Genomic DNA, 24,934 nt, shown 5'->3' with positions numbered 1-24,934 from the left:
ATCAAGGAAAGGAAGGGAAGGGATAAATACCCTGTTTCCCTGAAAATAAGACAGGGTCTTATATTAATTTTTGCTCCAAAACTTATTACTTTTTGACATGTGTAGCTGTGTGGATACTATTTAAATTGGCTTTTTAAATGAACTGTAACTAGAGCTTATTTTTCGAGTAGGGCTTATATTTTGAGCATCCTCAAATATCCTGAAAGAGCAGGGCTTATTTTCGGGGTAGGTCTTATTTTTTGGGAAACAGGGTAATGATATATCACAACAGAGCTTACTCTAATGTGAGCCTAGAATGAAAGGAACAAGATGAACCCTGCACAGTTGTCGCTACATGGGAAAGAAGACAGAAAAAGGGTTTAGGATGGATATTAAGTTACTACAAAAAGTAGGCAAAGCTACTCATTCCCTAAGAGTAAACCTAAATTTCAGACTTATCAGCAAGACAGTGATGGCCTCCAGAATCTTCCTTTATTTCATTTTTAACCAAAATGTTCCTGTGTGTCACAGCTGCATGTGGCAGAAGAAATAGGAAGTGAATGGTGGGACCAAGAGAGCCTCTTACTGTTGAATGGCACCTCACTTAGAGGTGAAACAAACGTGGAGGAGTAACATGAGTTGCTTGTTGAAAATAAAAAAGAAGCCAAAAGAATGAACAGCATTTATAAATGACGTAAAAACTTGCCTTCTGCTCAAAGACAATTGACACTGTCAGAGACTTCTGAGACAAATTAATCACCTCTACCTTCTGCCATAGTATTTGCACCAATGTGAAGGAGAATGCCGCATGGAAATATGCAAGTACAGATCCACACAAACCACACAGCCAACAGTGGAACTCGTTCTTAGAAGGAAGTATTAAGCTTCATTGCTAAAATGCCAAAGTTATGATCCAAGTCCTGTACTGGTTTGAGACACTCAAAGACCACACTTGTGCAGTCTCTACTGGTGGTAACTGCTAAGGAGTGATTCCAGCACCAGAGCAGTTGTAAGGCACAAAGAAAGTGAAATGTGGACATTTTGCACAGCTGTACAAGCTGATATTTCTGTGACAATATGTAGCTCCCCTACTTCCCCAGGAAAAATACAGCTTCTCAGCTGGAAGGCCCTTGGCTGTGCTCTTACACTAAGCTTATTCTCTGCTACTAGGCTGAGCCTAGTCATACTTCACCCCTGGAAAGACATCAAGGAAGGACACCTTAGCAACATGGAAATCAATAGATGTGGTCTCTATTTAGAAGGCAACGTGTTGAATCACCTACACACACATTCTGAGCACAATTTTCAAGACTTTGAGCAAAACAACACCTTTGCCTTTGTTTTCAGTTTTATAATGCTGGACTATTACCTGTTTGGAACTGGTAATTTTTAACCATGAAGGTATTACTTAAATAATACTCATTACATGGTTTAAAGTTTTCTGGAATTGGCACATTTATGTTAGAGTAGTACATGGTTTCAGTACTGATTTTCCTAGAATTAAAGTCACTTCCTTATTCAATCTGGGGGATATCAGTTATCTGAAGCTAACATATGGTACACTTGTATGCATTCTAGCAATTTTTTTCCTTGCTCTTTTGAGAGGGTTTGTGTTGATTTTGAGAGAATTATTGAAGTAAGGAAAAAGCTAATGGAACTCTTTAATCTCAACGCGAGAGCACCATCTAGAGGCAAATAACATGGCCTGTACCAGGCCAAGTGCGCCCAAGTTCGCAATAAACGGACAAATTGCTTTTGAATTTAATTTGAGAATGCTTTGAGAATATAATCTCAAACCCCTCTGTATTAAGGGATATTATTTTCTCCTATAGTGTTTATTATTGTGAAATGGAACAAACTGTTGTGAAATCTCCAATAACTTTTGTAGAGAGAAGGCTGTGAGAAATCAACAGGCAAAAGCATATAATAATTTCATGATGCCCATGGTTGCAGAATGATGCAGTCTTTCTTCCAGTTCTCTGGAAGTCTGACTACAGTTTCTCTACATGATGAAACACATGATATTTGTGTGCCGCAGTCTGAGACAGGTATTAACACATAGATTTCTTCAAGCAAGGGTCCATGTTAGACTACTCCACCATTAGCATCCACCTAAATGCATCTAGACACCCTTTCATGTGTAGTAAAAAACATTTGTCTCCATTTTGATAATTAGTGAGGTTGATGCTTTATATAGTTAGTATCTGATGGAGGATTTTTGGAGTTCCATTCAGAATTCTATGCTAGGTGCTTCCAGCATCATGTTCAGTATGCTTTTAATAAACATTATCAAATTAACACCAAAAAATCACACTGTTGAGCTGTGCAGCTAACCAATTACCTACGCCTATCCAGCCCAGAGAAAGTGCTGTTTTAGCCTGACAGGTGTGTCCCCAGCAGCTCTATTACAGCCAGCTCAAGCCACACGACATCAACATGAACATCTTCAGAGAACTTGTTTTTGGGCTGCCACGCCACGGTGAAACTTCTGCCACCAACCTTTCATTATGTTTGCTATATTAACGAGCTGGATTATAAGGAGCCTCAATGTACCTATCCACCTTGCTTTTGCAACTTCACCTGGCTGTGCAGACATGCCCTAGATAAATATTTGATGGTGTTACAGTCTACTTTGTCAATTCAGTGTTATCTTACTGATACCACAGCAGTACTCAGTGGTTCTGAGGATTCTTCTGAACCAGGGTGATGCAGCCCACTGACTCTGGAGCCCTTTCATTTCCACTTCTTGGTCTTTCTCTTCCTATAACTCCATTCCCTTCTACCTCTTTTCACACTTAATTAGGGGTAAATTATTATAAGAGACATTTAAAGGTGAACGGCAAAGGACTTTCTAAAACCTGTAATTATTCTCTTTTGTTTCTTTATTTTGGCTAAAGGAAAAAACAAAAGGCCTTTTTTTGGGGGTGGGTGAAAGACTTCCTTCCTCTTCTCACATTACTGCCTCTCCGCTCACTTCATTTTACCAACCTTCTTGGGTCTTGCTCAATCTCCTCCTGGGGACAGGTGTGTCCCCTTTTCTTGACCACACACTGGGCAGTAAGATGACAAATCTCAAACAATTGTTTCCTTCTCCAGTTGATTCACTGGTTGCAGTGATTAAGTAGGAGCTAAAAAAAATTTAATGACCTTTTAGTGAAATAATTATTTGAATTATTCACCATCTGTCTTTCTTTCTCTGGGATGTCACTATCTCCTTTATTGTCATCATGAAGTTTCCTAGGGTAGATAAGGTCTTAACTTTATTATTAAAATACTTTTTACACTTTGTACTTTTAATGCTTCACAGAATCACAGAATCACAGAATGTCAGGGATTGGAAGGGACCTCGAAAGCTCATCCAGTCCAATCCCCCTGCCGGAGCAGGAACACCCAGATGAGGTTACACAGGAAGGCGTCCAGGCGGGTTTTGAATGTCTACAGAGTAGGAGACTCCACAAAGCCCCTGGGCAGCCTGTTCCAGTGTTCTGTCACCCTTACTGAGAAGCAGATTCTTCTCAAATCAAGCTTCCTTAGTGTTTGCTGAAGTGAATAAAATCTGAAAGGTGAGGGATTATTTTTTGTTATAGGTTTATGTCTGGAAATCATGTGGCCTGTTCACAGCACCTGCAGATGGGTGAATATGTAGCATATGTTCTCTGCAGGTCGATTGGATTTAGCTTCCTGTTAAGTTACGTGAGCCCACTAAAAATGGAGAACACTAATCTGCGCACCCATTCCACTGACATGTGACTTATTTGCAATTTTGCCTTCAAAGATGGGGGAGGCACCAGGAATCAGCTTTTACAGTGTCGTATTGAGTTGTAACGCTCCTCCCTTCTTTGTCAGGGTGAGCGCCTGAACTGTCGGTCTAGTGGCACAGTGCTTGGAACAAATGTCACTTGGGAAAATGTCACAAAATGCAGTTGGGCCCATTCTTTGTAAGTCTAGCAGAGGACAAAGTTATTTTTGAAAGTTGGAGGAGAGTTACAAATTTTCTGGAATTGTAGCTGAAACCTCCTTGAAGGATACCTCCAGGTCTAATGATACCAGAAGATACCTGGGGCCAAGGATATTGTGAGGATCAAACTATATCCTTGAGGATATACACAAATCTCCCCAGGGAAATCAACATAAAATATATACAAGAAAAATGTTATTCTCATTCAAAAATAAGAAACTGTCAGGGTATTTGTTTTCTGTATGTTTTGGGTTTGGTTTGGTTTTTTTTTGTACTGGAGGAACTAAGTAGAGAGTGGGAAAATAACTTAGATCAATTGTTCTCAATTCTTATATGTTGGGTCACAATATAGCCCAAGTCCTAAAAGAGGGAAAGATAAACATTTTCAAAAGCTGCTTAATTATGTGTTTTCAAGGTATTTAAAGTTCTGTGTCCAGGAAAACCATGTGATAGTTCTGAATAAGGAACAGTTTAACACAGTATGTTTTTGTAATGAACAGATCTTTGGAGACACATGATTTTGGAGGTTAAGATTGTTTCACTGTGTCAGAATACTGATATAAGTGCTATTGTGTGAATAAGATATTGTGAGAATCACTATTACTATATCGACTTGTTACTTATGCCTGATTTATCTCAAATATCTACAAATTTTGTTCATATCAGACTGGTTTCTACAGCCTTTGCTCTACAGCTGATCAGAAATGTTCATATGCATAATTTATGCAGCTCAATATTTGTGGCAGTGACATCTAGCTGGGAGATGGAGTCAACAGGTAAGGTGGTAACATCCTAAAACATTCTTTCTAAATCTGTAGGAGTTCATCTGTCAACACTTAAACTGAACCCAGAAATTAGCTACATCACAATCCAGATTCAACTTTTGTGCAACCACAGCTGATTGACTTCACCAGAATTACTGCAGGGTTAACCTGGCCCAGTTTCTCTTTGTTAATACGGGAGTAACCATGGAAAGGTTCTGTCATATTCTGAATTATTTGCATAGCAAATTGTTCAGATATTTTTTCTTAGGAGTAGGCTTTTTGGCTATTTGTTTTCTTCTCACGCATGTGAGAGATTTGCTTCTCAGTAACATGAATAAGGCATCCCATATTTTTGGTTTCAATAGCAAAAGCAAACCCATTCCCTCTGTTCTCACTGATAATTGGATGGCCACAGTCAAATTAAATAAGTCCTTTCCCTTCTCTCCATGAGAGGGCAGCTTTGCTCATGCCATCCTCAGCTGCCGTGCTCTGCCTGCACTTGGGTGCTTTTTTAGTATAGATGATACTCAGTAGGTAACTGCTTGTTCTACAACTTTTGTATGTGTAATAGAGAAACAACTTTAAAATTGGAAATATTTTTCTCTTTATAAGAGAAATGTCCCCTCTAGTGCTAAAATCTGGAAAAAACATGTTTGATAGCATACTAATTATAATTAGGCCCTGATATATGAGGTGACCAAGTTCAGCTTTGTAATATATGCAAGTATTGAAGAATACTCATGTAAAGATAAGTAATTTTCCCCCATAAGCTTCTTATCATTTTTTCCATTTCACCAGCAAGTAAACCCCTATCCTTGCTTGTAGCAACACTGTACATTCGAATCATTTACTGTGGATCTTATCAAAGGAAATAGCCATAGAAAATAAGGTCCTCAGGTCAAACATCAGATAAACCCTAAGATCCAGAACTTATTGCTATGCTAAGAGTTGGAGGGAGTCACTTAGAAACCCACATCCACCCTAAAATTTCACCACCTCTGCAGGGGCACAATTTATAGACCTTTTTTTTTAAAGTTTAAACTCACATGTTTTGAATAAAATTTAAGTTCATCAATAAGGTAAATATATCAGAATTTAATACAAAATTGACTTCACTGAGACTAAGATTTCATGCTGTGCATCCCTTCCTTCCAATGGTAAAAAAACTTGTCTTTGTTAATGAATGGCCGGTTGCCTATGAGAACGGAAAGCTGGGAGCTAGGGAATTTGATCTGTAGGCCAAATTTTCCTTTTAGGTTCACTGGCACAAATGAAGGGAATTTCCCCAGCAAGAGCATTGGTCCCATGAAGGCTGCGGTCCCTGAGGAAACCTGCACTAGGTTCTGTGCTTCTGAAACTGGACCGATAAAAAAAAGAAACATCCTGGCAGTCCATTGTCAATGGCCACTTAAGAAAACTTGATCTGTCTAAATTACACTGAAGGAAGTCACTGCCACTGAACTCTTCAAAGTGTTGTCAGAGCTCTTTAGGGTCAGAAAACATAAATATTGAATGTATTATACCCTCGTGTGCATACACTGAGTGAACAGAAAAGCTGCTTCTCCTTGTGGCATGTGTGATTTATACGGTATGATAAGTTCAAATGACACCTCCTCCCACATAATATTTTGTACCTTTGATTTGTTTTTCTGGTTTTAAGAAAGATCTCTGAAGAAATTAATTAGCTATTCAGATGTAATGGTAACTTGAGTCAAGGAAAATGCACGCTAGGCAAAGAATGACCTTTGTGATATACCTGTTTCAGCAGAACTGCCCTTGTTTACAAATATTCATGACTAGTGGTATAGTTTTAATTATAATGGAACACTTACTGTTGAGATACTGCAAGTGCATCAGATTTTCAAAAGCTTTTGTATTTGAATGTTCTGCCAGCACTCGCTGAAACCCCTCGAGAGGCAATAATTTTCTATGAACCTTGCCAAATCCAACTTGTAGCCAAGATATGGCACGATGAAAATCCTAAATGGGGTGAAACATATTGATTATAAAAAATGCATGAGGATTCTTTCCTTTCACATAAATATTTTTTTCAGTATCTGGATTCTTTTTCTGATGCAAACAGAAAGTGAGGGGACAAAATCCTTTTTGGGAAACTCATGCTCCAGTGGATGACATCTCTTGACATGTAATATTCTTAGGAATACAGAAATTACTAAATCAAGTCAAACTCAAGGTCCATTGTGTCTTCTTTATCTACTACTTTCGTAGCATTTTCAAATAATTCTGAGAGATAAGTGAGGCAGGATCTTCTTTGTTCATTTTGGTTAATCTTGCAAGGTTTCGTTATTCCATTTGAATTGAACCAGCATACCTAAATAAATCTCAGTGTTGCATAATACACCAGATCACCCCAAGAGCCTTTTTCGAAGACTGATACAACTGGTTCCCTGTCCTCTGGAACAGAGGATATTTCTATTGAATGTTTTGCTTAGGATAAACAAAACTTAATACTGAAGATCCTTTAACTACATTACATAACTTGTTTCTTTCTCGACGTACTTTATCACTTTCCTTGTAAATTAATGACATTTGAAATGCCTAGTTCAGCTTCCTTTGTAGACATAAAAGTCTCTTTATATATCTTTAAGCATAATATATTGCCTTTTTCCCCCTTGTTTTTTTATTTTGCATATGAAATTATGTCATGGTTTAACCACAGCCTGCAATTGTGTGCCACAGAGCTGCTCACTCATTGCCCACCCAGCAGGATGGGCGAAGAGAATTGGAAGGGTAAAAGTGAGAAAACTCATGGGTTGAGATAAGAACAGTTTAATAGGTAAAGCAAAAGCTGCACATGCAAGCAAAGCAAAATAAGAAATTAATTCACTACTTCCCATTGGCCTGCAGGTGTTCAGCCATTTCCAGGAAAACAGGGCTCCATCACACGTAACGGTGACTTGGGAAGACAATCACCATCGCTCCAAACGTCCCTCCCTTCCTTCTTCTTCCCTCAGCTTTATATGCTGACCATGATGTCATATGGTGTGGAATACCCCTTTGGTCAGCTATGTGGCTGCTATGTGACTACCTCAGACTTGGCTCCTTTTAAAAAAATATTTTAAAATTGCTGCAGAGACATGGTGGAAACTGTCTTTGGGCCAGTACTCTTTAATATCTTCATAAATTACTTGGATGCAGGACTTGGCAGAATGCTAAGTTTGATGACATGAAATTGGGAGGAGCTGTTGACACTCTCGAGGGCAGAGCGGCCTTACAGAGGGATCTGGACAAATCAGAAAACTGGGCAATCAACATGAAGTTCAACAAGGGCAAGTGCTGGATTTTGCACCTGGGACACGGCAACCCTGGCTGTACATACAGACTGGGAGACGAGATGCTGGAAAGCAGCTCCATGGAGAGGGATCTGGGGATTCTGGTCAACGGCAAGTTGAACTTGAGCCAACAGTGTCCCTGGCAGCCAAGAGGACCAACTGTGTCCTGGGTGCATCCAGCACAGCATCACCAGCTGGGCAGGGAGGTGATTGTCCCGCTCTGCTCTGCACTGGGGCGGCCTCACCTGGAGCACTGTGTACAGTTCTGGGCACCACAGGATAAAAAGGATATAAAGCTACTGAAGAGTGTCCAGAAGACAGCTACACAGTTGGTAAAAGGTTTGGAAGGGAAGCCATATGAGAAGAGGCTGAAGTTGCTGGGTTTGTTTAGCCTGGTGAAGCGGAGACTGAGGGGAGACCTCATCGCGGTCTACAGCTTGCTCATAAGGGGAGGAGGAGGGCCAAGTGCTGATCTTTTCTCTCTGGCAACCAGCGATAGAACCCAGGGAATGGCAGGAAGATGTGCCAGGGGAGGTTCAGGCTGGACATTAGGAAAAGGTTCTCCACCCAGAGGGTGGTGGAGCACTGGAACAGGCTCCCCAGGGAGGTGTCACGGCCCCCAAGCCTGACAGTGTTCAAGAAGAGACTGGACAACACCCTCAGACACACAGTGTGAACTGTGGCGTTGTCATGTGCATGGACAGGAGTTGGACTCGATGATCCTTGTGGGCCCCCTCCAACTCAGGACATTCTATGATTATATGATCTAACTTGTCTGCATGTCTTGCGTATTTTTTCCTTTGCTTCAAGGAGGATGATCCTGGGAACTACAGGTCAATCCGCGTCATTTTTGTTCCTGCACAATTAAAGCATGGGTCTTGGAAGCACTTTCTGGGCACACAGGGAGAAAAGTGATAAGAAATACCCATCATGGCATTGACCAACCTGTAATGACTGTGGGATGAGGAGAGAACAATGTATGTTATCTACTTTGACTTTGGCAAAGCTTTAACACAATCTTCCATGGTATTCTTGTAGCAAGATTAGACTCAATCTAGACAGATGGACTACTAGATGAATGAAAAACTGCCTGGATCATCAAGGTAAAAAAACAGTGGTTAACAGTTTGTACTTCAGCTGGATGCCAATTGCAAGTAACTTTATAAATGAGCCAGAGGATTGACAGAGTGTGTCTTCTGCAAACTTGTCAGGGACACCAACCTAAGGCTTGCCATTCAGCAGGACCTAGCATTAGTTTAGAGGAATGGCTTTGCAGAAACCTCGTGAAATTCAGCAGAGACAAATGCAAAATTCTACACCTTGGATGGACTAATCCTTTGCAATAGTAAAGGTTGGGGACTGACTGGATAGAGAGAACGCTGCTGAACAGGACCTCAGGGCCCTCATAAACAGTGAGCTAAATGTGATTCAGCAGCGTGCTCTGGCAGCAATGAAGCTGAACAGCATCCTGGGCTCTGTCAGCAGCAGAACAGCCAGCAGACTGAGAGAAGTGATTTTCCCCTGGTAAGCAGCACGCACTAGACTGCATTTGGAGTACTGTGTCCAGTTTGGGGGCCTCCAGTACAGAAAAGATGATCAAGTAGAGTAAATCCAGAAGAGGACCGCCATGATGGTCAGAGGCTTGAAGCAGTGAAGAAAAGTCGGGAAAAGCTTATCCAGCCTGGGAAAGGCTTAGGAGGGCCTAATAACAGCCTTTCTGCACTTAAGAAGAGGGTACCAAGACGACAGAGTGAGGCTTTTTACTAAGGTGCATTGTGAGAGAATGAGCAACAATGGCCACAAATTGAAATACGTGAGATTCTGACTAAGGAAAAAAGTTTCCACTTAAAGGTAATTAAACACTGGAACAGGCTGCCCAGAGAGCTTCTGTGATCTTTGTCTTTAAAGCTTTTCAAGACCCAGCTGGATATAGCCCTGAGCAACCTAGTCTGAATTCCTTGTTGACCCTGCTTTGAGCAAGCAGTTGTACTACTGGACCGCTGAGAATCAAAATGATTCTGTAGAACAGGAGATAGTCAAACACCTCTTCTTTTAAAAAAGTTGCATGGACAGTAGTCTCTTCTGAACATTGAGAAATTTGAAAATCCATTTGTACTTCATCGTCTCCACTCAGAAAATAAAAATTCAAGATATTTCTTTGGAAACGCAAAATATTGGTGGGATATCATCACCTGGTTAGTCTAATGCTATTTACAATGCAACCACAGAAGCTGAGTGACTTGTTAACACCTGTGTTTCAGCATCACAGAAGGACTAGGATGTAAGTAAATGCCTGTAACAAAGTATTTATCATACTTGTGCAGTGAGATAATATAGAGAAGTGTTTTATTACATGGAGGTGGGATTGGCACCAGCAGTAACAGCTGTCAGTGTGAGGCTCCCCAGAAATCCAAAAATGACAATCATTCCATTCGGTGTTCATATTTTTGCAAAGAGCTTTTACTTCATGCTTCAGAAGAACAGAGCTATAAATTAAACAGAACAATATGTATATGTATTTGTATTTCTTCAGAAATACGGTAGGTAGCATGCCATATGACTGATTATAAATTAGGAATAAAAACCCTGCACAGAACCACAACAGAGATGGATAAAATAGTGAAGGTTGATGGAAAGAAATAAGTATGTCTGGAGAACACAAAACATGAGACACACATAGAGTGAAAATGTAGAAACACCCAAAAAGCTTAACCCCCCCATACTGCAATACCTTGTGTAATATCTCTGTAAAGATCAATACAGGGGGAAAAAAAGATATGAGATTGCAACCCTAGTAGAGTGGGAAATGTGTGCCTCTTGCAGGTTTTAGGTCACTTGTGGCAACGAGAGCTTGTGAACATTACATAATAGAGCAGTAATAGACTCGCAGCCCTGTGGTCTGCACTGCTGCCTGGAATGCAGGACTTCACATACCAAACCTGTTCAGCATTTGGTCTCTGCAACCGTAGTGTTACACAGTGTGGATCACTTTTATGGGACAGTATCTCCACTTACACACAGTGGTGCAAGGGCCTTTTGCTGATATTTCCAATTGTTCTAGGTAGATTTCAACTCTGAGATTTGTGGACATAGTTTTTCTTATTTCTGTTTGCTCATCTATAAAATGAGTAAAGTCTCCCTCAAAGTCTGTATGAGAATTCCCACGAGCAAGAGACCCATTCAGGCATTAGTGATAGCACAGCTGTAGAGCACCCTTCCTGGAAGGATACTATTTCTCTAAGTATGTCCTTAATGTGATGAGGTCATATTTGAGCATGTGTGTCTTCAGAGGTGCCCATTCCAATGCAATGTGCTCTCTTTACATTACCAGGCTGCTAGGCCACTGTAGCAGTGACGTATGTGATTGCTCAGCTTGAGAAGGCAGGAATTGGACATAAAATTGCACGTATTAAGGACTCCTGTGGTGTTCTGTTTGCAAGTGCTTCCAATACACATGTTCATTGTAAAAGGCCCTTAGAATTTTGGAGAGTTAGCATTTGATCCAAGAATAGCATTTCCACTTATTATACACTGGATCCAGATTTGTGTAAAGTTGCTCCTTTAAAGACAGATTTTAGAACTGCAGAATGAGTTCTTTCCTTTAGTATAAGGTGCTTCTTAAAAACTATTGTTTTCCAGGGGAAGAAACATTTCTCCAGCTTCTGTTGTAACCTTAAGGTCAAGGACAGTCTTGCATATGTGCATGGTTCAATTCAAATATTTGTTTCCTCTCGTATAACTCAGCCATGTGCATCAAAAATATGCCTTTTTGAACCTACCTAATTTAGCTTTAGCATCAGTGTTACGGCCTGATATTTCAGATCTGCTCTTCTTTTAAAATGCACTTTAACAAACGCCCGCAGCCAAAGTCCAAATCTTCAGATGCTGAAAATGAGCATTGCTCCTCTAGAGAACAAGTCCTACGAGAAGCAGCTGAGGGATCTGGGGCTGTTTAGCCCAGAGAAAAGGAGGGTGAGGGGAGACCTTATCGCCGTCTACAACTACCTGAAAGGAGGTTGTAGCATGGGGGGCATTAATATCTTTTCCCAGGTAACAAGTGATAGGATGAGAAAAAATGGCCTCAAGTTGTGCCAGGGGAGGTTTAGATTGGATATTAGGAAAAACTTCTTCCCAAAATGGGTTGTCAGGCACTGAAACAGGCTGCCCAGGGCAGTGGTGGAGTCACCATCCATGGAGGTATTTATAGCACCTGTAGATGTGACACTTAGAGAAATGTTTTAGTGATGGGACTTGGCAGGTTAATGATTGGACTCAATAATCTTAAAGATCTTTTCCAATCTAAATGATTCTATGACTATGTCAGCTAAACAACTGATACAGTGAGTATTGCATGTAAGCTAGAGGGATGCACTAATTTTACAGTGGTGCACAGAGAACCCAATTTGCAGAGGGAACGAGTATGTGAACAGGGTTATGTAATTCATCTATTTTGAGGATTAGCCATCCCTGAAGTTCTGAAAAAGGTAACTGGGTTGGGTTATTTATAGAGTCCGTTCCTATAGTTACAGCACAGATGCTTGCATGGAACAAAAACAAACTGTTAGCTCAAGCCATCTCCTCTGTGCACCTTGGTAAATTTATACTGACAAATATTTACAGACCTCTCAGATACAAAAAGATTTTGTGGTCTAGGACACTGCTATTGCCTGAGCATCTGTTTGCACATTATTATGTCCTATTTCATATTAGCTTCTGACTGTGCCTTTGTACAGTTTTTCAGGTCATTTCTAGTACAGGGATATGCAGAGACTCCTTTTAAAGGAGTTTCCCAGGGTACAACAGAGGAGAAGGGCACTAATCTTGGGAAAGCTAGTGCAGTAATTGCCTAAATTAGTCCTCTATCTAATTTCACAAAGCTTCCAGGAATTATGGCTTAGAATCCTTACTTAGATGATTCTGTTTTCTAAGATTCATTTGTAGGATCACTGTAAAACTATGAAGCCCATTGCTGGTACAGGATCATAAATGTGCATAAGAATTAATGAAAAAATACAGTTCATACCCAGAGTTCTTGATCTTGAGGTCATACAGAATTAGACAACTTACAGAAAAGGAAGGAACAGTTTGCAGTGGATAGTGTATGTTTGGGCTGCTTCTTATAGATTCTGCTTTTATAGATATCTATTTGTCTCTATATAGTCATTGTTACCTTTTCTTAAATATTGAAAAACAGTCAATTGTTTTGGTAGTGGGCAGTAAGAAGAAGAACAGAGGAGGAAAGTTATCTGGCTAATAGAGCGAAGCCTGTTCCTAACACAGGGATTACCACAGAAGAAACCAAGTTAGGGACAGGACTCTATAGAGATGACCATGTTAATAAGGACTCTGAAGCATGGAAAATTAAGCAACTTGCTTAGTCAAGTGATGAGTAGACAAAGGCAGAATTGGCTAATTCTTACCTTCATTCATCTTTCCTATGAGATAGGGAGATCACGATATAAAATAGAGGGTATCAGAAAATGAGGGCAGAAATATAGTTAGGTCCTTCACTATTTGGCATTCTGTATTGTCATTTATACACAGTGCAAGCTAAGCAAATTTTGATTTGTTTGTATCCTAGCCCAAACTGGATAGATTAAAATGACATTGTGTGGTGCATGAAAGTGGGGATTTAGGGCTTTTACAAAAAGCCTAGAAAATTAGGATGAGGAGTCTGAATTACCCAGAGGGAGAGATGGCAGCCTAGGAATAGATTTCAGCAGAGGCTAAGTAGAAAACCGAACAGTTTAACCAGAGAAATTGTAAATTGATATAGTCTGTACAGCTTTGTGAGAGAGGAGAAATACACGTGTCAGCAAGGAAGATTTAAAAGAGACAAACTGACTAGTATAATCTAATTCACTGAAACTACCACTACAGTTACTAATATGCTCTTCTCTGTTGAAAAGTGTAGCAGAAAGGGCCATGGTACTGATCTGTAGAGCCAAGCTCCAATTTTTTCTTCTTTTGAATCTCACAGTCTCAACATAGAGACTGAAACACAGAGAAACAAAAAAACCAAAAGCAAATAGCTGTTAAATACTGAGACCCACACACCTTAGCAGAAAGTGCATTTTCTCATAGACTACATTGTCAAATCCAACTACAGAAAAAAAATTAAGTAAAAAGCAGAACAGGAAGTAACTGATGCTCAGAATGCCTATAAGGTGCTAGACTTCTCAATGAACTATATTATAATTACTCTAAGAATTTCATCTTAGTACTAATGTTTCAGAAACATCTACAAAGAAAAATGATTGCTGAGAAAAATAATGGTCAGCAAATGATTTGAACTATACATGTAATGCAAATAAAATGCATGTATCTAAAATGTCTTTTGAATTCTCTAAAAGAAAACTGTTAATTCAGGAATTTGATTTTGACAGCTGTTAATAAGCTAGCTAATCATTTAGTGAAAAGGATGGATTAAATAAAGAAGGGAAAATACAGAAAAAGTTTTATCCTTTTAGAAAATAGTATAAGTACATGCACAAATATATTAAGAGAGAATCTTGAAGAAACTTCAGGTGAAAATATTTAAATACTGTATTGATCTTCAGTAAGCCTTTTAACTAGAAGTTTTCATTTAAAGGACTTTATTTCTAGGATGAGGGCTTTAATAAATAATTTTGAATACTTTATTTGCTGTAATTAATATCTCAAATAATGAAAAGCTCTGTGTAATATACAACACATTTTTTATCCTTAGTAACACCATTATTAGAGGGGCTGCCTCTTGCATGTTTGGGTAGCACCTAGTACAGTATTTTCTTTCAAAACGCAAACAAAACAATTATTTTTGCCAGGTCTTTATGTTTTCAAGTTTTTCAGCTGACTAGGGACTAAGATTTTTTCAGGACATTCACTGGATTGAAGGAAAGGTCTGAAATGTCATCATTCATTTGTAAATTGTACTCATCGTTCCCATGAGATTTCATCAAGCTCCAGATTGCTTACTTGGATGCTATCTGCTCATCTGCAGTGACTGCAAAAAATATGGGAATATGACCTTGCAATGTCTTTTCAGTAAAAAGGACAGAAAAATATGTGGCTACCTGCATAAAACATGCAGACCTTCATTGTTCCATCCTGTATTGTCCGAAGTATTCATGGTTATTCCATGCAAAACTAGCACATTAATTCGCATGATGGTTTTGTTAGGTGAAACCTGATATTTGTAGATCTCCACTGCTCCCTACTTCACACTTTCAGGATCAAGTGGACACAAATATTTAATTACTCAAATCTTTTTTATTAGATGACTTAATTGCTTTTAAGATGATTTTTTAGAATGTACAGATATGTGTCTGTGTGTGCTGATGTATGCTGAAGAGAGGGTTCCTGAACCCTTGAGCAAGGTACTTCAGACTGAAAAAGGAGGGGAGGAGGATTTTAGACAGACCCCCATTTCAATGTGAGATACATTTCCCTCTGGGATGACTTGCCCTCTCAAAACTAGTCTCCATGTGTGGATTTTCAGGGATGCCATGTGGTTTCAAGGGTGACAAAAAAGAACATGAACCCTCATTAGAGCTCCAAACACACTGCATGTCATTAAAAGGAAACTCGAGGCTGCACAAGGTATTTAGAGCTGGTTACAAGCCAATAAACACACTGGCTTATATATGACTATATATGTGTGTGCACATGCAGATGCATAATTCAGTTTGGTGTTGACTCAAAAAAACAGCAGTTTTGAGTACTGTACCAGCTTCTTATCTACAGAGAAAGATCATAAAGTATTGTATTGTTCATTATAGCAATGAATTCAGCAAAGCATTGACAGCATGGCATTTCAGCATCATGAGGAGTAATATCCCACTGAAAAATTATTTACTGCAAAATAATTTACCAGAACTTTTAAATCCAAAGTAAAACCTTTACTTTCACACACAATTCTATAAACATTTACATATTTAGTTTACAATTCCCTAACAGTACTTTAAAAGTGTGACGCTATGTGTGTGTTGAAACTAATCACCACTTTTCTTACTGTTAATGATGCACAATAGCATTTTTGTTACTGACCACTGAAACATGTCTCTGTAGAGACCAAGAGGTACCACGTCTTTATGACTTTCCTTAACAGCCATTTTTGCATTCCTCCAGGCTGCTCTGGGCTCTTTCATCAAGCTTCAGATTCTTCTCATGAGAGAGGGATGAGATAAGCAGGGCTCTCCATTTAGGCTTCAAAACAGCCATGTAATGCTTTGTGAAATTCTATGCAGGCATGGTATAGCGTGGCATGCAAAGAGCAAACACTCAAACATTCATGATCATCTCATCAAAGCCTGGCATGTCCATGATAGGTCAATAAAGTCCATGATAAACTGGATGGCTCTGTTAGATACCATGGGTAAGTTGCACTGAGATCAAAAGGGGGTGTTAATTCAGACATTGTGTATGTTTTACTTAACCAGTTAAAACTCTAGAAATAATCTGGATCACAATTATCATGACAGTGTCCAGTTTATCTCCCTAGGTAAACAAATGTACTTAAAGTTGGGTGACTGAGACTAGAATCTACCAACTTCTGATTTCTCTCTGATCTTTTTCGCAGTGATGTTTGCATTTAAGATGTCTTTGCCTAAATGTCCATAACCTAAAAACAAACATTGGCAGCATATACTTTCCTCAGAAAGAAATCAGGGAGATTCAGCAACATTGTGATTCTCAGATGAAAGATTTTATGTAAGTGGAGAAAAATACACTGTCAAGCAATTATTTCCAAATTCATTTTTGCCAGTAACTGATAAAAACACATCTTGTGAAACAGATTGAACACAAACTAAAGCTGTGATAGACCACCTTTTGATTTCCTCAGAAGTTTCTGTGCTGTTTTTTATCTAACTGGAAACCGGCATGTAGTCGCAGCTTCATTTAGCTGCAAGAACCCAAAAAGCACATGAAGATACCCAACATTGCTTACATAAATTACCAAACACGCTGCTGTGGTATTTGAAAAGCCACAAATCTTGTCAATCAAATGAAGTTCTAAAGAGTTTACTGACTGTCACTTTGGATCTTCATTGTGTCAAGGCAGAAACATTCCTTGGACACATTTAGAAAGGTTGCCTCACCAGTCATTCAGTGTGTCACCAATTACTTAGTTCCCTTGCTCAGTGATCTGCTAATATTCTCTTAGCCATAGTTGCAGTTAGAAAGCATTTTATCTGGAGCTACCCACTAGAACAAGCAATGGGGGAAAAGCCTGCTTTTGTAAATAACACAGAAATTATCTGACTGGAATATTTAAGCTTTAAATCTAGAGGATGAAGAATTCTGTAGGAATATTAGTACACCAGATTACAATATCACAATATGCTTTAGTCACTTAAGAGTATAATTCTACAAAGCTTTGAGTCCTTTAACAATTTTCTAGTAATGTACCCTGGGCTGTGTTTAATTTCAAGATGTAGCATAATACTTTTCCCTGGCAAAATTAATAGAATATATGATGTAGATTATAAGGAATATGGCCATTGTTCACCTACCTGGCTGTAAAATCTGTCTCATTGCTTTCAACTTGTTTTCCACCCTGGAGTCTGATTACATTCAATGGCACAAATTCAACGTAAGCGGCACGCCACCTGCAAACAAAGCAACGCAGATTTTTTTCATGCACAGTTGATTCAAGTATCTGTACAATCTATAAGGGAAGGTCAGGGAAGGGTAGTTCTCTGACTAATCAAGAAAAAGTTTTCTCAGAGGAAAGGGCTCTGGTCAGCTCTTCCCTCACACACTGTGACTCCAGCATCTTCACTTCTTCAGCCCTCACCCTCCGCTTCAGAAGTTCCAAGCCCTTGTTTGAAGTCTATAATGCCTCACAGCATAGAGGAGCCATTACTGTAATAAACTCTGGAGTATATCACTATATCATCTCATTTGCATCATAACATTCTATGGTTTTAGGTGATGATAAAAGAGAACACTCAGTTCAAACTTAGATCTAGCCTGAGACAGTTTGCTGGTGTACATGAAGAAATAACCACAAATTTGAAATATAGTCTTCTAAGCATTACTCTATTTCAGCTTAAGTATTACAAAAATTTACCTGCTCTCACTTATTCCTCTTCCAAAGGAAATTTCAGTATTGATAATGCAACATATACACCAATTGTTCGCAATCTGTTTCTGAAGCCTTTTTCTGGTAGATACCCAAAACATTTAATAGTTTTCAGTTTCTTAACTGGTCTATTCAGTGGTACCCACTGTTTCATGCATTGGCTCACTGTTGGTTGTTTACAGAATATGGAAACCCATATTTTGCTGTTGTCCTTATATACACAGTCTTATACCTACAAAAGATCATGAAATGCCTTTTCACTGAGGAGATAATATTTTTTTTCTTTCTGCCATAAGGGTTTATATACCTCTTTTTCACCACAGTATCTATAAATTTGAGTAGTCTTAAGCCCCCTGCTGAACAGCATTTCAGCAGGTGTTAGCCCTGGCTTCCTGGGTTCAGCTCTTCCATTAAGCAGTGCACAAAAGAGATCTTAATTTTTCAAAGGAACACCTAAGAAAGAGAAAAATTTGAATCTGAACATGAATCTTCATCTGATCATTACACAGTGGATATGCTGTGTCCAAAAAAAAATGTACGCCATTACAGGATTTTCTAAAGGAACTACGTTCATTTGGTCCATTATCTGTCATCCCCACATTTGATTTGCCAAGTTTAGCAAACATAGATTACCTGGGATAAGTTATTAGCAGCTGTATTTTCAAAGAACATTGTTTCTGGATACCAGGGATAGTAATCCAAAACAAATACGTTATTTTTTTCTGCATATACAGATAAAGCTATGCCAAATTTGAACTGCAATTTAAAATTTCTTTAATTACCATCACAGGCAATATTTGTTTACAAATAGTGGGGCACATTATTATTATGATTACTATTATTATTTTTGTTGTATCATCTTCAGTTATCTGAGGCAAACAGTGCAATTCTAATTTGTCTTGTGGTTTTTTTTCATATGTGAATATCTTTAAAGTACCAACTTTAGCCATCCTTGTTTGAGATTTTAGGTATAACCTGTTTAGTACCTTTCAATAAAAATGACAATGAATAAGAAATCCTATTTCGGAGTTGTTTTAAAGACTAGGTATGCAGCAAATAAACCAGCTAAAATGACATCTTGTTTAAGGGCATCTGCACTAACATACTCTAAGCTGTCTGAAGTATTTTTAATTACAACATCATACTCTGGTGTCTTCTCTGTCTCAGTTTTATTCAAAGCTCCAGCCTGGAGTCTCTTTCAGATTTACATGTGTCTTGAAAGGGATACAACTGCAACTAAAAGAATAATGTCTGCAACTTATCCGCTAACACTCATTTTACAATTTTTACTTACGGCTTATTGCCAATTTCTGCTATCGGTTGCTGCTGGTTTATACAAAAGCATGATTTTTTTGTACAGAGACACTAGATTTTCTAATTCCTGTCCTTTAGTTAAGGCTTTGCTGTCATATGCTAGACATTCCGTATGAATGCCAGGCCTCTGTAAAAATACTGCCTTGAGGCTTTGTGTTAAAGGTTTTGCATACGTTTGTTATGGTAAAATCTGAAAAAATGAGCCTTTCATTCTCAACTGTGGAGAGATTTCTCAAAGCCTTTCCTGGCATGCCATGGACATTGTACATTTTTAGTCACTAAAGCCTCCAGGTTAGTAACCCTAGTGGCCACACCAGATATTAATCTAACAAAATATATAATTCCCGTAAACCTTTGTATGCTTTCTTTCGACAACCGACAGCATAATATTGGAAGGCATCTCTAGCCTGTTTTCTTAAATTAGTTTAAGTGGATTATTTCTGTACTTCTCTGTTTACTACATACTGAGGGAATCATCAAGTCTCTTTAGAGTTTCTTGGAGTTTCTGGATCTTCCTTTCCTTTCCCCATGAGAATACCATCTATGTAAATCAATATTATCAAATACCTTTTTCACCTCTCTGTGAAATACAACTAGCATATAGCATAACTGAAAAAGCCTTACTGGTAAAAGCAATAATAGCTTCCAAATGGTGTGTTAAGATGTGTGGACGTAAACTTTTTCTTTTCCCCTGAAGAAATACACTGGAACTCAGAAGAAGCACCTAATGTATGAAAAATATCTTGCAGCCAAAAATAATCTTTCTTCACACATATGGGAAGGTATTGCCAATCTACACATTTCACTTAGAATGTAGCCAAAGAGTTCTATATTCCTTTTCCAAAATTTATAAGTCCAAATTTATGTTGCAGCCTCTTCAAATGCCTCCATTTAATCTTGCACATTTGAGAGATTCAGAGATATTCATACGTATAGGTAAAACAGAACAGCGAGGGTCTAAGACTGTATTTTAACAACTTTTCAGTACCACGAGCTTCTCATTAAAAACATGATCCTCTATCATCTTAGGGCTTCTGCTCCTTTCCAGTATATTCTTTCACAAAGAAACCTAGTATCTGACATAAAGTGACTATTCTTATTTCCCACAAGTATTATAGATGCTAGTTTTTCACTATTTTGTTTTAATCTTGCATTTGTAGATCACTAACCTCACTGCCTAATTTTTTTACCTGCCTGCATTTACCAACACAAAGTTTTCTTTCCAAATCTCTCCAACAGCTTCAGAGATCATCTTATCTTGGGCACAAATCTATGAGCAATAGTGGATCTGAATTTAAAAGTCAAACTTCTTCACAGCTACCCAGGACACTTTTTTTTTGCTGAGACTTTTCTTTTCCCTGTAAATGCCAAATTAACAAAAGCATCCGAGGGTGGGTACATGAGGGTCAGGAGGGTGTGTGTTGAGAGTGACATCAACTGAGACAATAAAAGGGCGTCTAAGTTACTTAGAAGCTCTATTTTAAAGTTACATTTAAGGGGTCCACTAAACCAATTCAGTAGTCTTTAAATATACTTGACATCAAGAGACAGCCATCTGCTGACATACCCAAAGCAGAAATCTGTTTAAGGTACTATCTGGTGAGTACGCTCTATTTTATTTCCAAGTTCTCTAGAAGATTTATCTAGAAAAACTTATCATTGATTCTTTATTAATTTTTACATTAGTTTATTTTCAGACTATCTTAAAAATAAAGTGAATATTAGTAAGATCAAACTGTTTTATTATCTGGACCAAATTTGTGAAATCAAAAAATCTGAGACAGTGAATTAGAAATATCTTCAAGTGAATCTAATTCCTGAATTTATAATACTGGGTTAGATGGACTGCTAGGACCACATTCTTACTGTCACATAAGATACCATGTAACAAATGCTTTTCAGACCTAGAGTAAAGCTGCAGAAAACATTGCAAAAAGGGCATTGTGAAGTTTTATGTGCCTTAAGGTTCAGTTACTCTGTATGGAATTTCTTAAACTATAACAAAAAGATGCCTTTTCTGGATGCCAATACTGAAAATCCAAACTGGAAACTGCTATTTGGACGGTGCCATTTCTGCCTGTTGTAACATCATCAGGAATAAATATTTTTCCAATATATCCCAAGCAGCAGTTTTGCCGATGATGCACAAAGCAAAGTGCAATTCATATTGGCAATGCAGGATTATCACTGAAAAAAATGAGGGGCTCAATTCTGATTTCTCTATGTAATTCAATAGGGAATGACATAACTCAGTAGAGTTATGCCTCTATGCAAAATTGTCAAGAAAAGTGTCAGCCTCTTCATTCTAAAGAATATGCAACAGAAGTATGCAAAAGCACAAAAATTTTCACTTGCATAGCCATATACAAGTATTTCGACATACTTGGAGCATCTAAAGTAGAAATGTTTTTTTAAATAATAGTAATACTGGCAGTAGTATTGGAAGAACATGGTGCTATTCAGCAATTATCCAAGAGATGGGTACCTATATGATGATGGTGCAGAGCAACTAAGGCTGCCCAAAATTCTCAGATTGGCTATGAAGTAACAGGAAGTTGTTCACAAAATCAGTATTAGAAATAAATCCTTCATTTAGTGCCTTGTTCTCTCCCATTTCACACACAAAAAAATATTTTTCAAAATCACTTCTCTGATGTCTTTCTTCAACATTTTTTCTAAACTAAGTTTCTTTGGAGTTAACAGAAATTGCTTGAAATACAGTTTTATACATGTATTCATTTCTATTTTTGTAGACAAAATGACTTCTATAAAAAATCTGGCCAGGACTGCAATCATTTTATATGCCATATGCTTTTTTATGAAGTCTGATGGAAGACCAATGATGTAAGTACATTATTATACATTTACAAAGTCTGGAGGATGACTGTAGCCATTATTGAGAACATGGCTGGTTGGTCTGTGTATATTTTGTGTGTACGCGAGTCCTTCTGTCCCCACTTTTGAACTTTTTGGCCAAGCTGGCCAAATTCTGTCCTGTTGGTACGGCTGTAGAGATCTCAGACACTCTGAGTTCTTAAACATTTTTTGAAAATAGGGAGCTGAGCAGAGGGAGAAAAATCACATAAGTGCTGTCTTAAGAATATCATTGGGTAAGCTGCATGTCTTATTAGATGCTTGGGGGGTCCACACAGGAGAGCATCACTTTTATTGTACGAGAATCTAGCTGGAACTTGCCCTTAGACACTGACGTAAATCAGTGCTGGTACACAAATCAACAGGAAAGCATGCGTCCTGAGGTCTACTGTTCACAAAAAACCTACAGCTGAATAAATGCCACAGTTTTATTAATTAGTTACCTATTTTTATATATGACCTAGGCTCATCTATCTACAACAACTAAAATAAATAATAAATATATAGTCAATGTCACAAAACTGGACTACTTCCCAATTTTTATGCCATCTCACTATCTGTTACAAATAACAAATCACCATCCACCCTCCTTCTCTTCTCCAGACGTCATTCTATCCCTTACACAGAAAGGCAGGTTCTACAGCTCTGTATTGCGATACCTCACAGAAGTTCCCAAACCTGGGTTTTTGAGTGAAGATCTAGAATTCAAGAAGGGCCACTATGAGTCTCTTTCTTTGCTTTTCTTTCAAGCAGGAAAAGATCAGTGAGTGAGATGCAGTTAATGCATAATCTTGGAGAGCATCGACATGCCGTGGAGAGACAGGACTGGCTTCAGATGAAACTGCAGGACGTGCACAGTGCCCTTGAGGACGCCAGGACCCAGAGGCCTCGGAACAAGGATGATATTGTCATGGGTGAGATCAGAGGTCGCAGGCTGCTCCCTGAGCACTTGCGGGCAGCACTGCAGAAGAAATCCATCGATCTGGACAAAGCTTACATGGATGTAATCTTTAAAACAAAGCCATAATGAAAAAAGCCAGAGCATTATGTCTAAGTAAGCACGTGTCTGTAGATCATTGATCAAGTAGGGCATTTTATTATTATTTATTCAAACTGCAATAAGGATAAAAGGCTCCACTCAAGATTGTAACTCCATTGAGCTAGACATTTCACAAACAAATAATAAAATATATTTACAGTCCACCCATGACCATTGCTGCTAATTTTGAGGGATCTTTTAAATGGCTAATGTACCTTACAAAATTCCAGCTTAAAAAAAAAAAAAAAAAGGAAACAAACCAGTAAGAAAGTTGAAAAATCATTTAAGACAAGCTCTACTCTACTTTGTATGTAATCACTAGGCCTACTTGTTCTTTTAACTAACAATGAATAAATGCAGTAGAATCTGTCTCCAGAATAGAGCACCAATTTGCCTTGACTTAAGTTTTGATTAACTTTGTACTAATGAAAATATGTAAACTTAAATCCACATTTATTTTCAGAGGAAGGCCTAAAATCAGATGAACATTAATTACATAGCAAAAGCTGCATGATAATAATTTTGGATTAAAGAGTGCAAACACAAAACATGAAAGTAGGAAGGCAAAGTTTAAGATTAAAGTACAATGGGATAAAATTAAAACAAATTCTGTTTGGAAAAGAAGAATGAAATTTTGCAAAATACTAAAATGAAGGGAAGGTTTGGTTACCTTTCCCTCCTCCAAAAGATGACAACCTATAATTAAATGCAGAAACAGTGGGAGCAGAGATGGTAGCATGTATCTAAGCATGGCCCTAACTATAAAACTGGGAAATTATTCTATACCAGACAATTACAATTAAAACAAAAATCTTGCAATATCTGTTTTCTGTCCCTCATTCTCCCTGTAAAGTATCTATCTCTGAATTTCTGTATGTTGTGTTAGGCCTCATATGAGTAAGTATTTTTGTTTGTGAGACCAGAGGCTCTCATAAATAAAATTACTCATTTTCACATGCAATTTTTTGTAGGATTGGGATCTCAGTTTGCCAGATCCCCAAAATGAGAACCATTAACATGCAGAAATCAACACCTGCGAGAGGAACTATTAGCTGTAATACACTTAAACTCTAAGCAGGGTTCAAAATAATCAAACATAAATATGAATGGGAAAATTTTGATGATAACAATTAAAAAAACACCAGCAAATAGGATATTATATTGACTGACATGTACAGATATGTGCTTAGGACTCCTAATCACTTCTGACTAATAAGAAAGCTTTTAGAGTAAGAGTAATGGTGGCTGTCTCCCAATTTGCCTGTTCCCACATCACTTCTTATTTGTTTGTTTGATGTCTAGCATGCCTTGGGGAACCTAGAGAAAAACTCATAAATCATTACAAATATAAACGCAATCTGCTGCAGGTTAGGAAGGTACTTGCAACTAGTTAACTGTATTTCATAATCTTGGCTATGCTTTTCCTAATGTAAAGGCCCTGATGCTGCAAGCAGATGGTGTGCGCCTGGGCACATCAGCGCACCCCACACACAGGCAAGGATTCCATGCCACTTGTCTGTTATTGAGGCCTTAAAGTGCACTTTCTATTTATTCTTTTATCAGACATCTGTGCTAACTTAAAGAAATAAAACTGCATTTTTGTACCTATGTCTCGCTTATGTATTGCCAAATAAAGTGGACCAAAAG

At 38.3% G+C, this 24,934-nt stretch overlaps 1 protein-coding gene across 1 annotated transcript; it reads left to right on the top strand.

The window, feature by feature from the left end:
- Positions 1-22,132: 22,132 nt before the first annotated feature.
- Positions 22,133-23,275, top strand: PTH (parathyroid hormone; the record flags this gene model as incomplete). Its single annotated transcript, XM_082058099.1, has 2 exons — positions 22,133-22,218; positions 23,002-23,275. The coding sequence occupies 2 exons, from the start codon at positions 22,133-22,135 to the stop codon at positions 23,273-23,275; spliced, it is 360 nt and encodes a 119-aa protein (XP_081914225.1).
- Positions 23,276-24,934: the final 1,659 nt, after the last annotated feature.

The sequence above is a fragment of the Streptopelia decaocto genome (assembly GCF_964273445.1).
Source record: "Streptopelia decaocto genome assembly, chromosome: 7".
Taxonomy (NCBI): domain Eukaryota; kingdom Metazoa; phylum Chordata; class Aves; order Columbiformes; family Columbidae; genus Streptopelia; species Streptopelia decaocto.
Note: the sequence above shows the minus strand (reverse complement) of the source record. Positions and strands in the feature narration are given on the sequence as shown.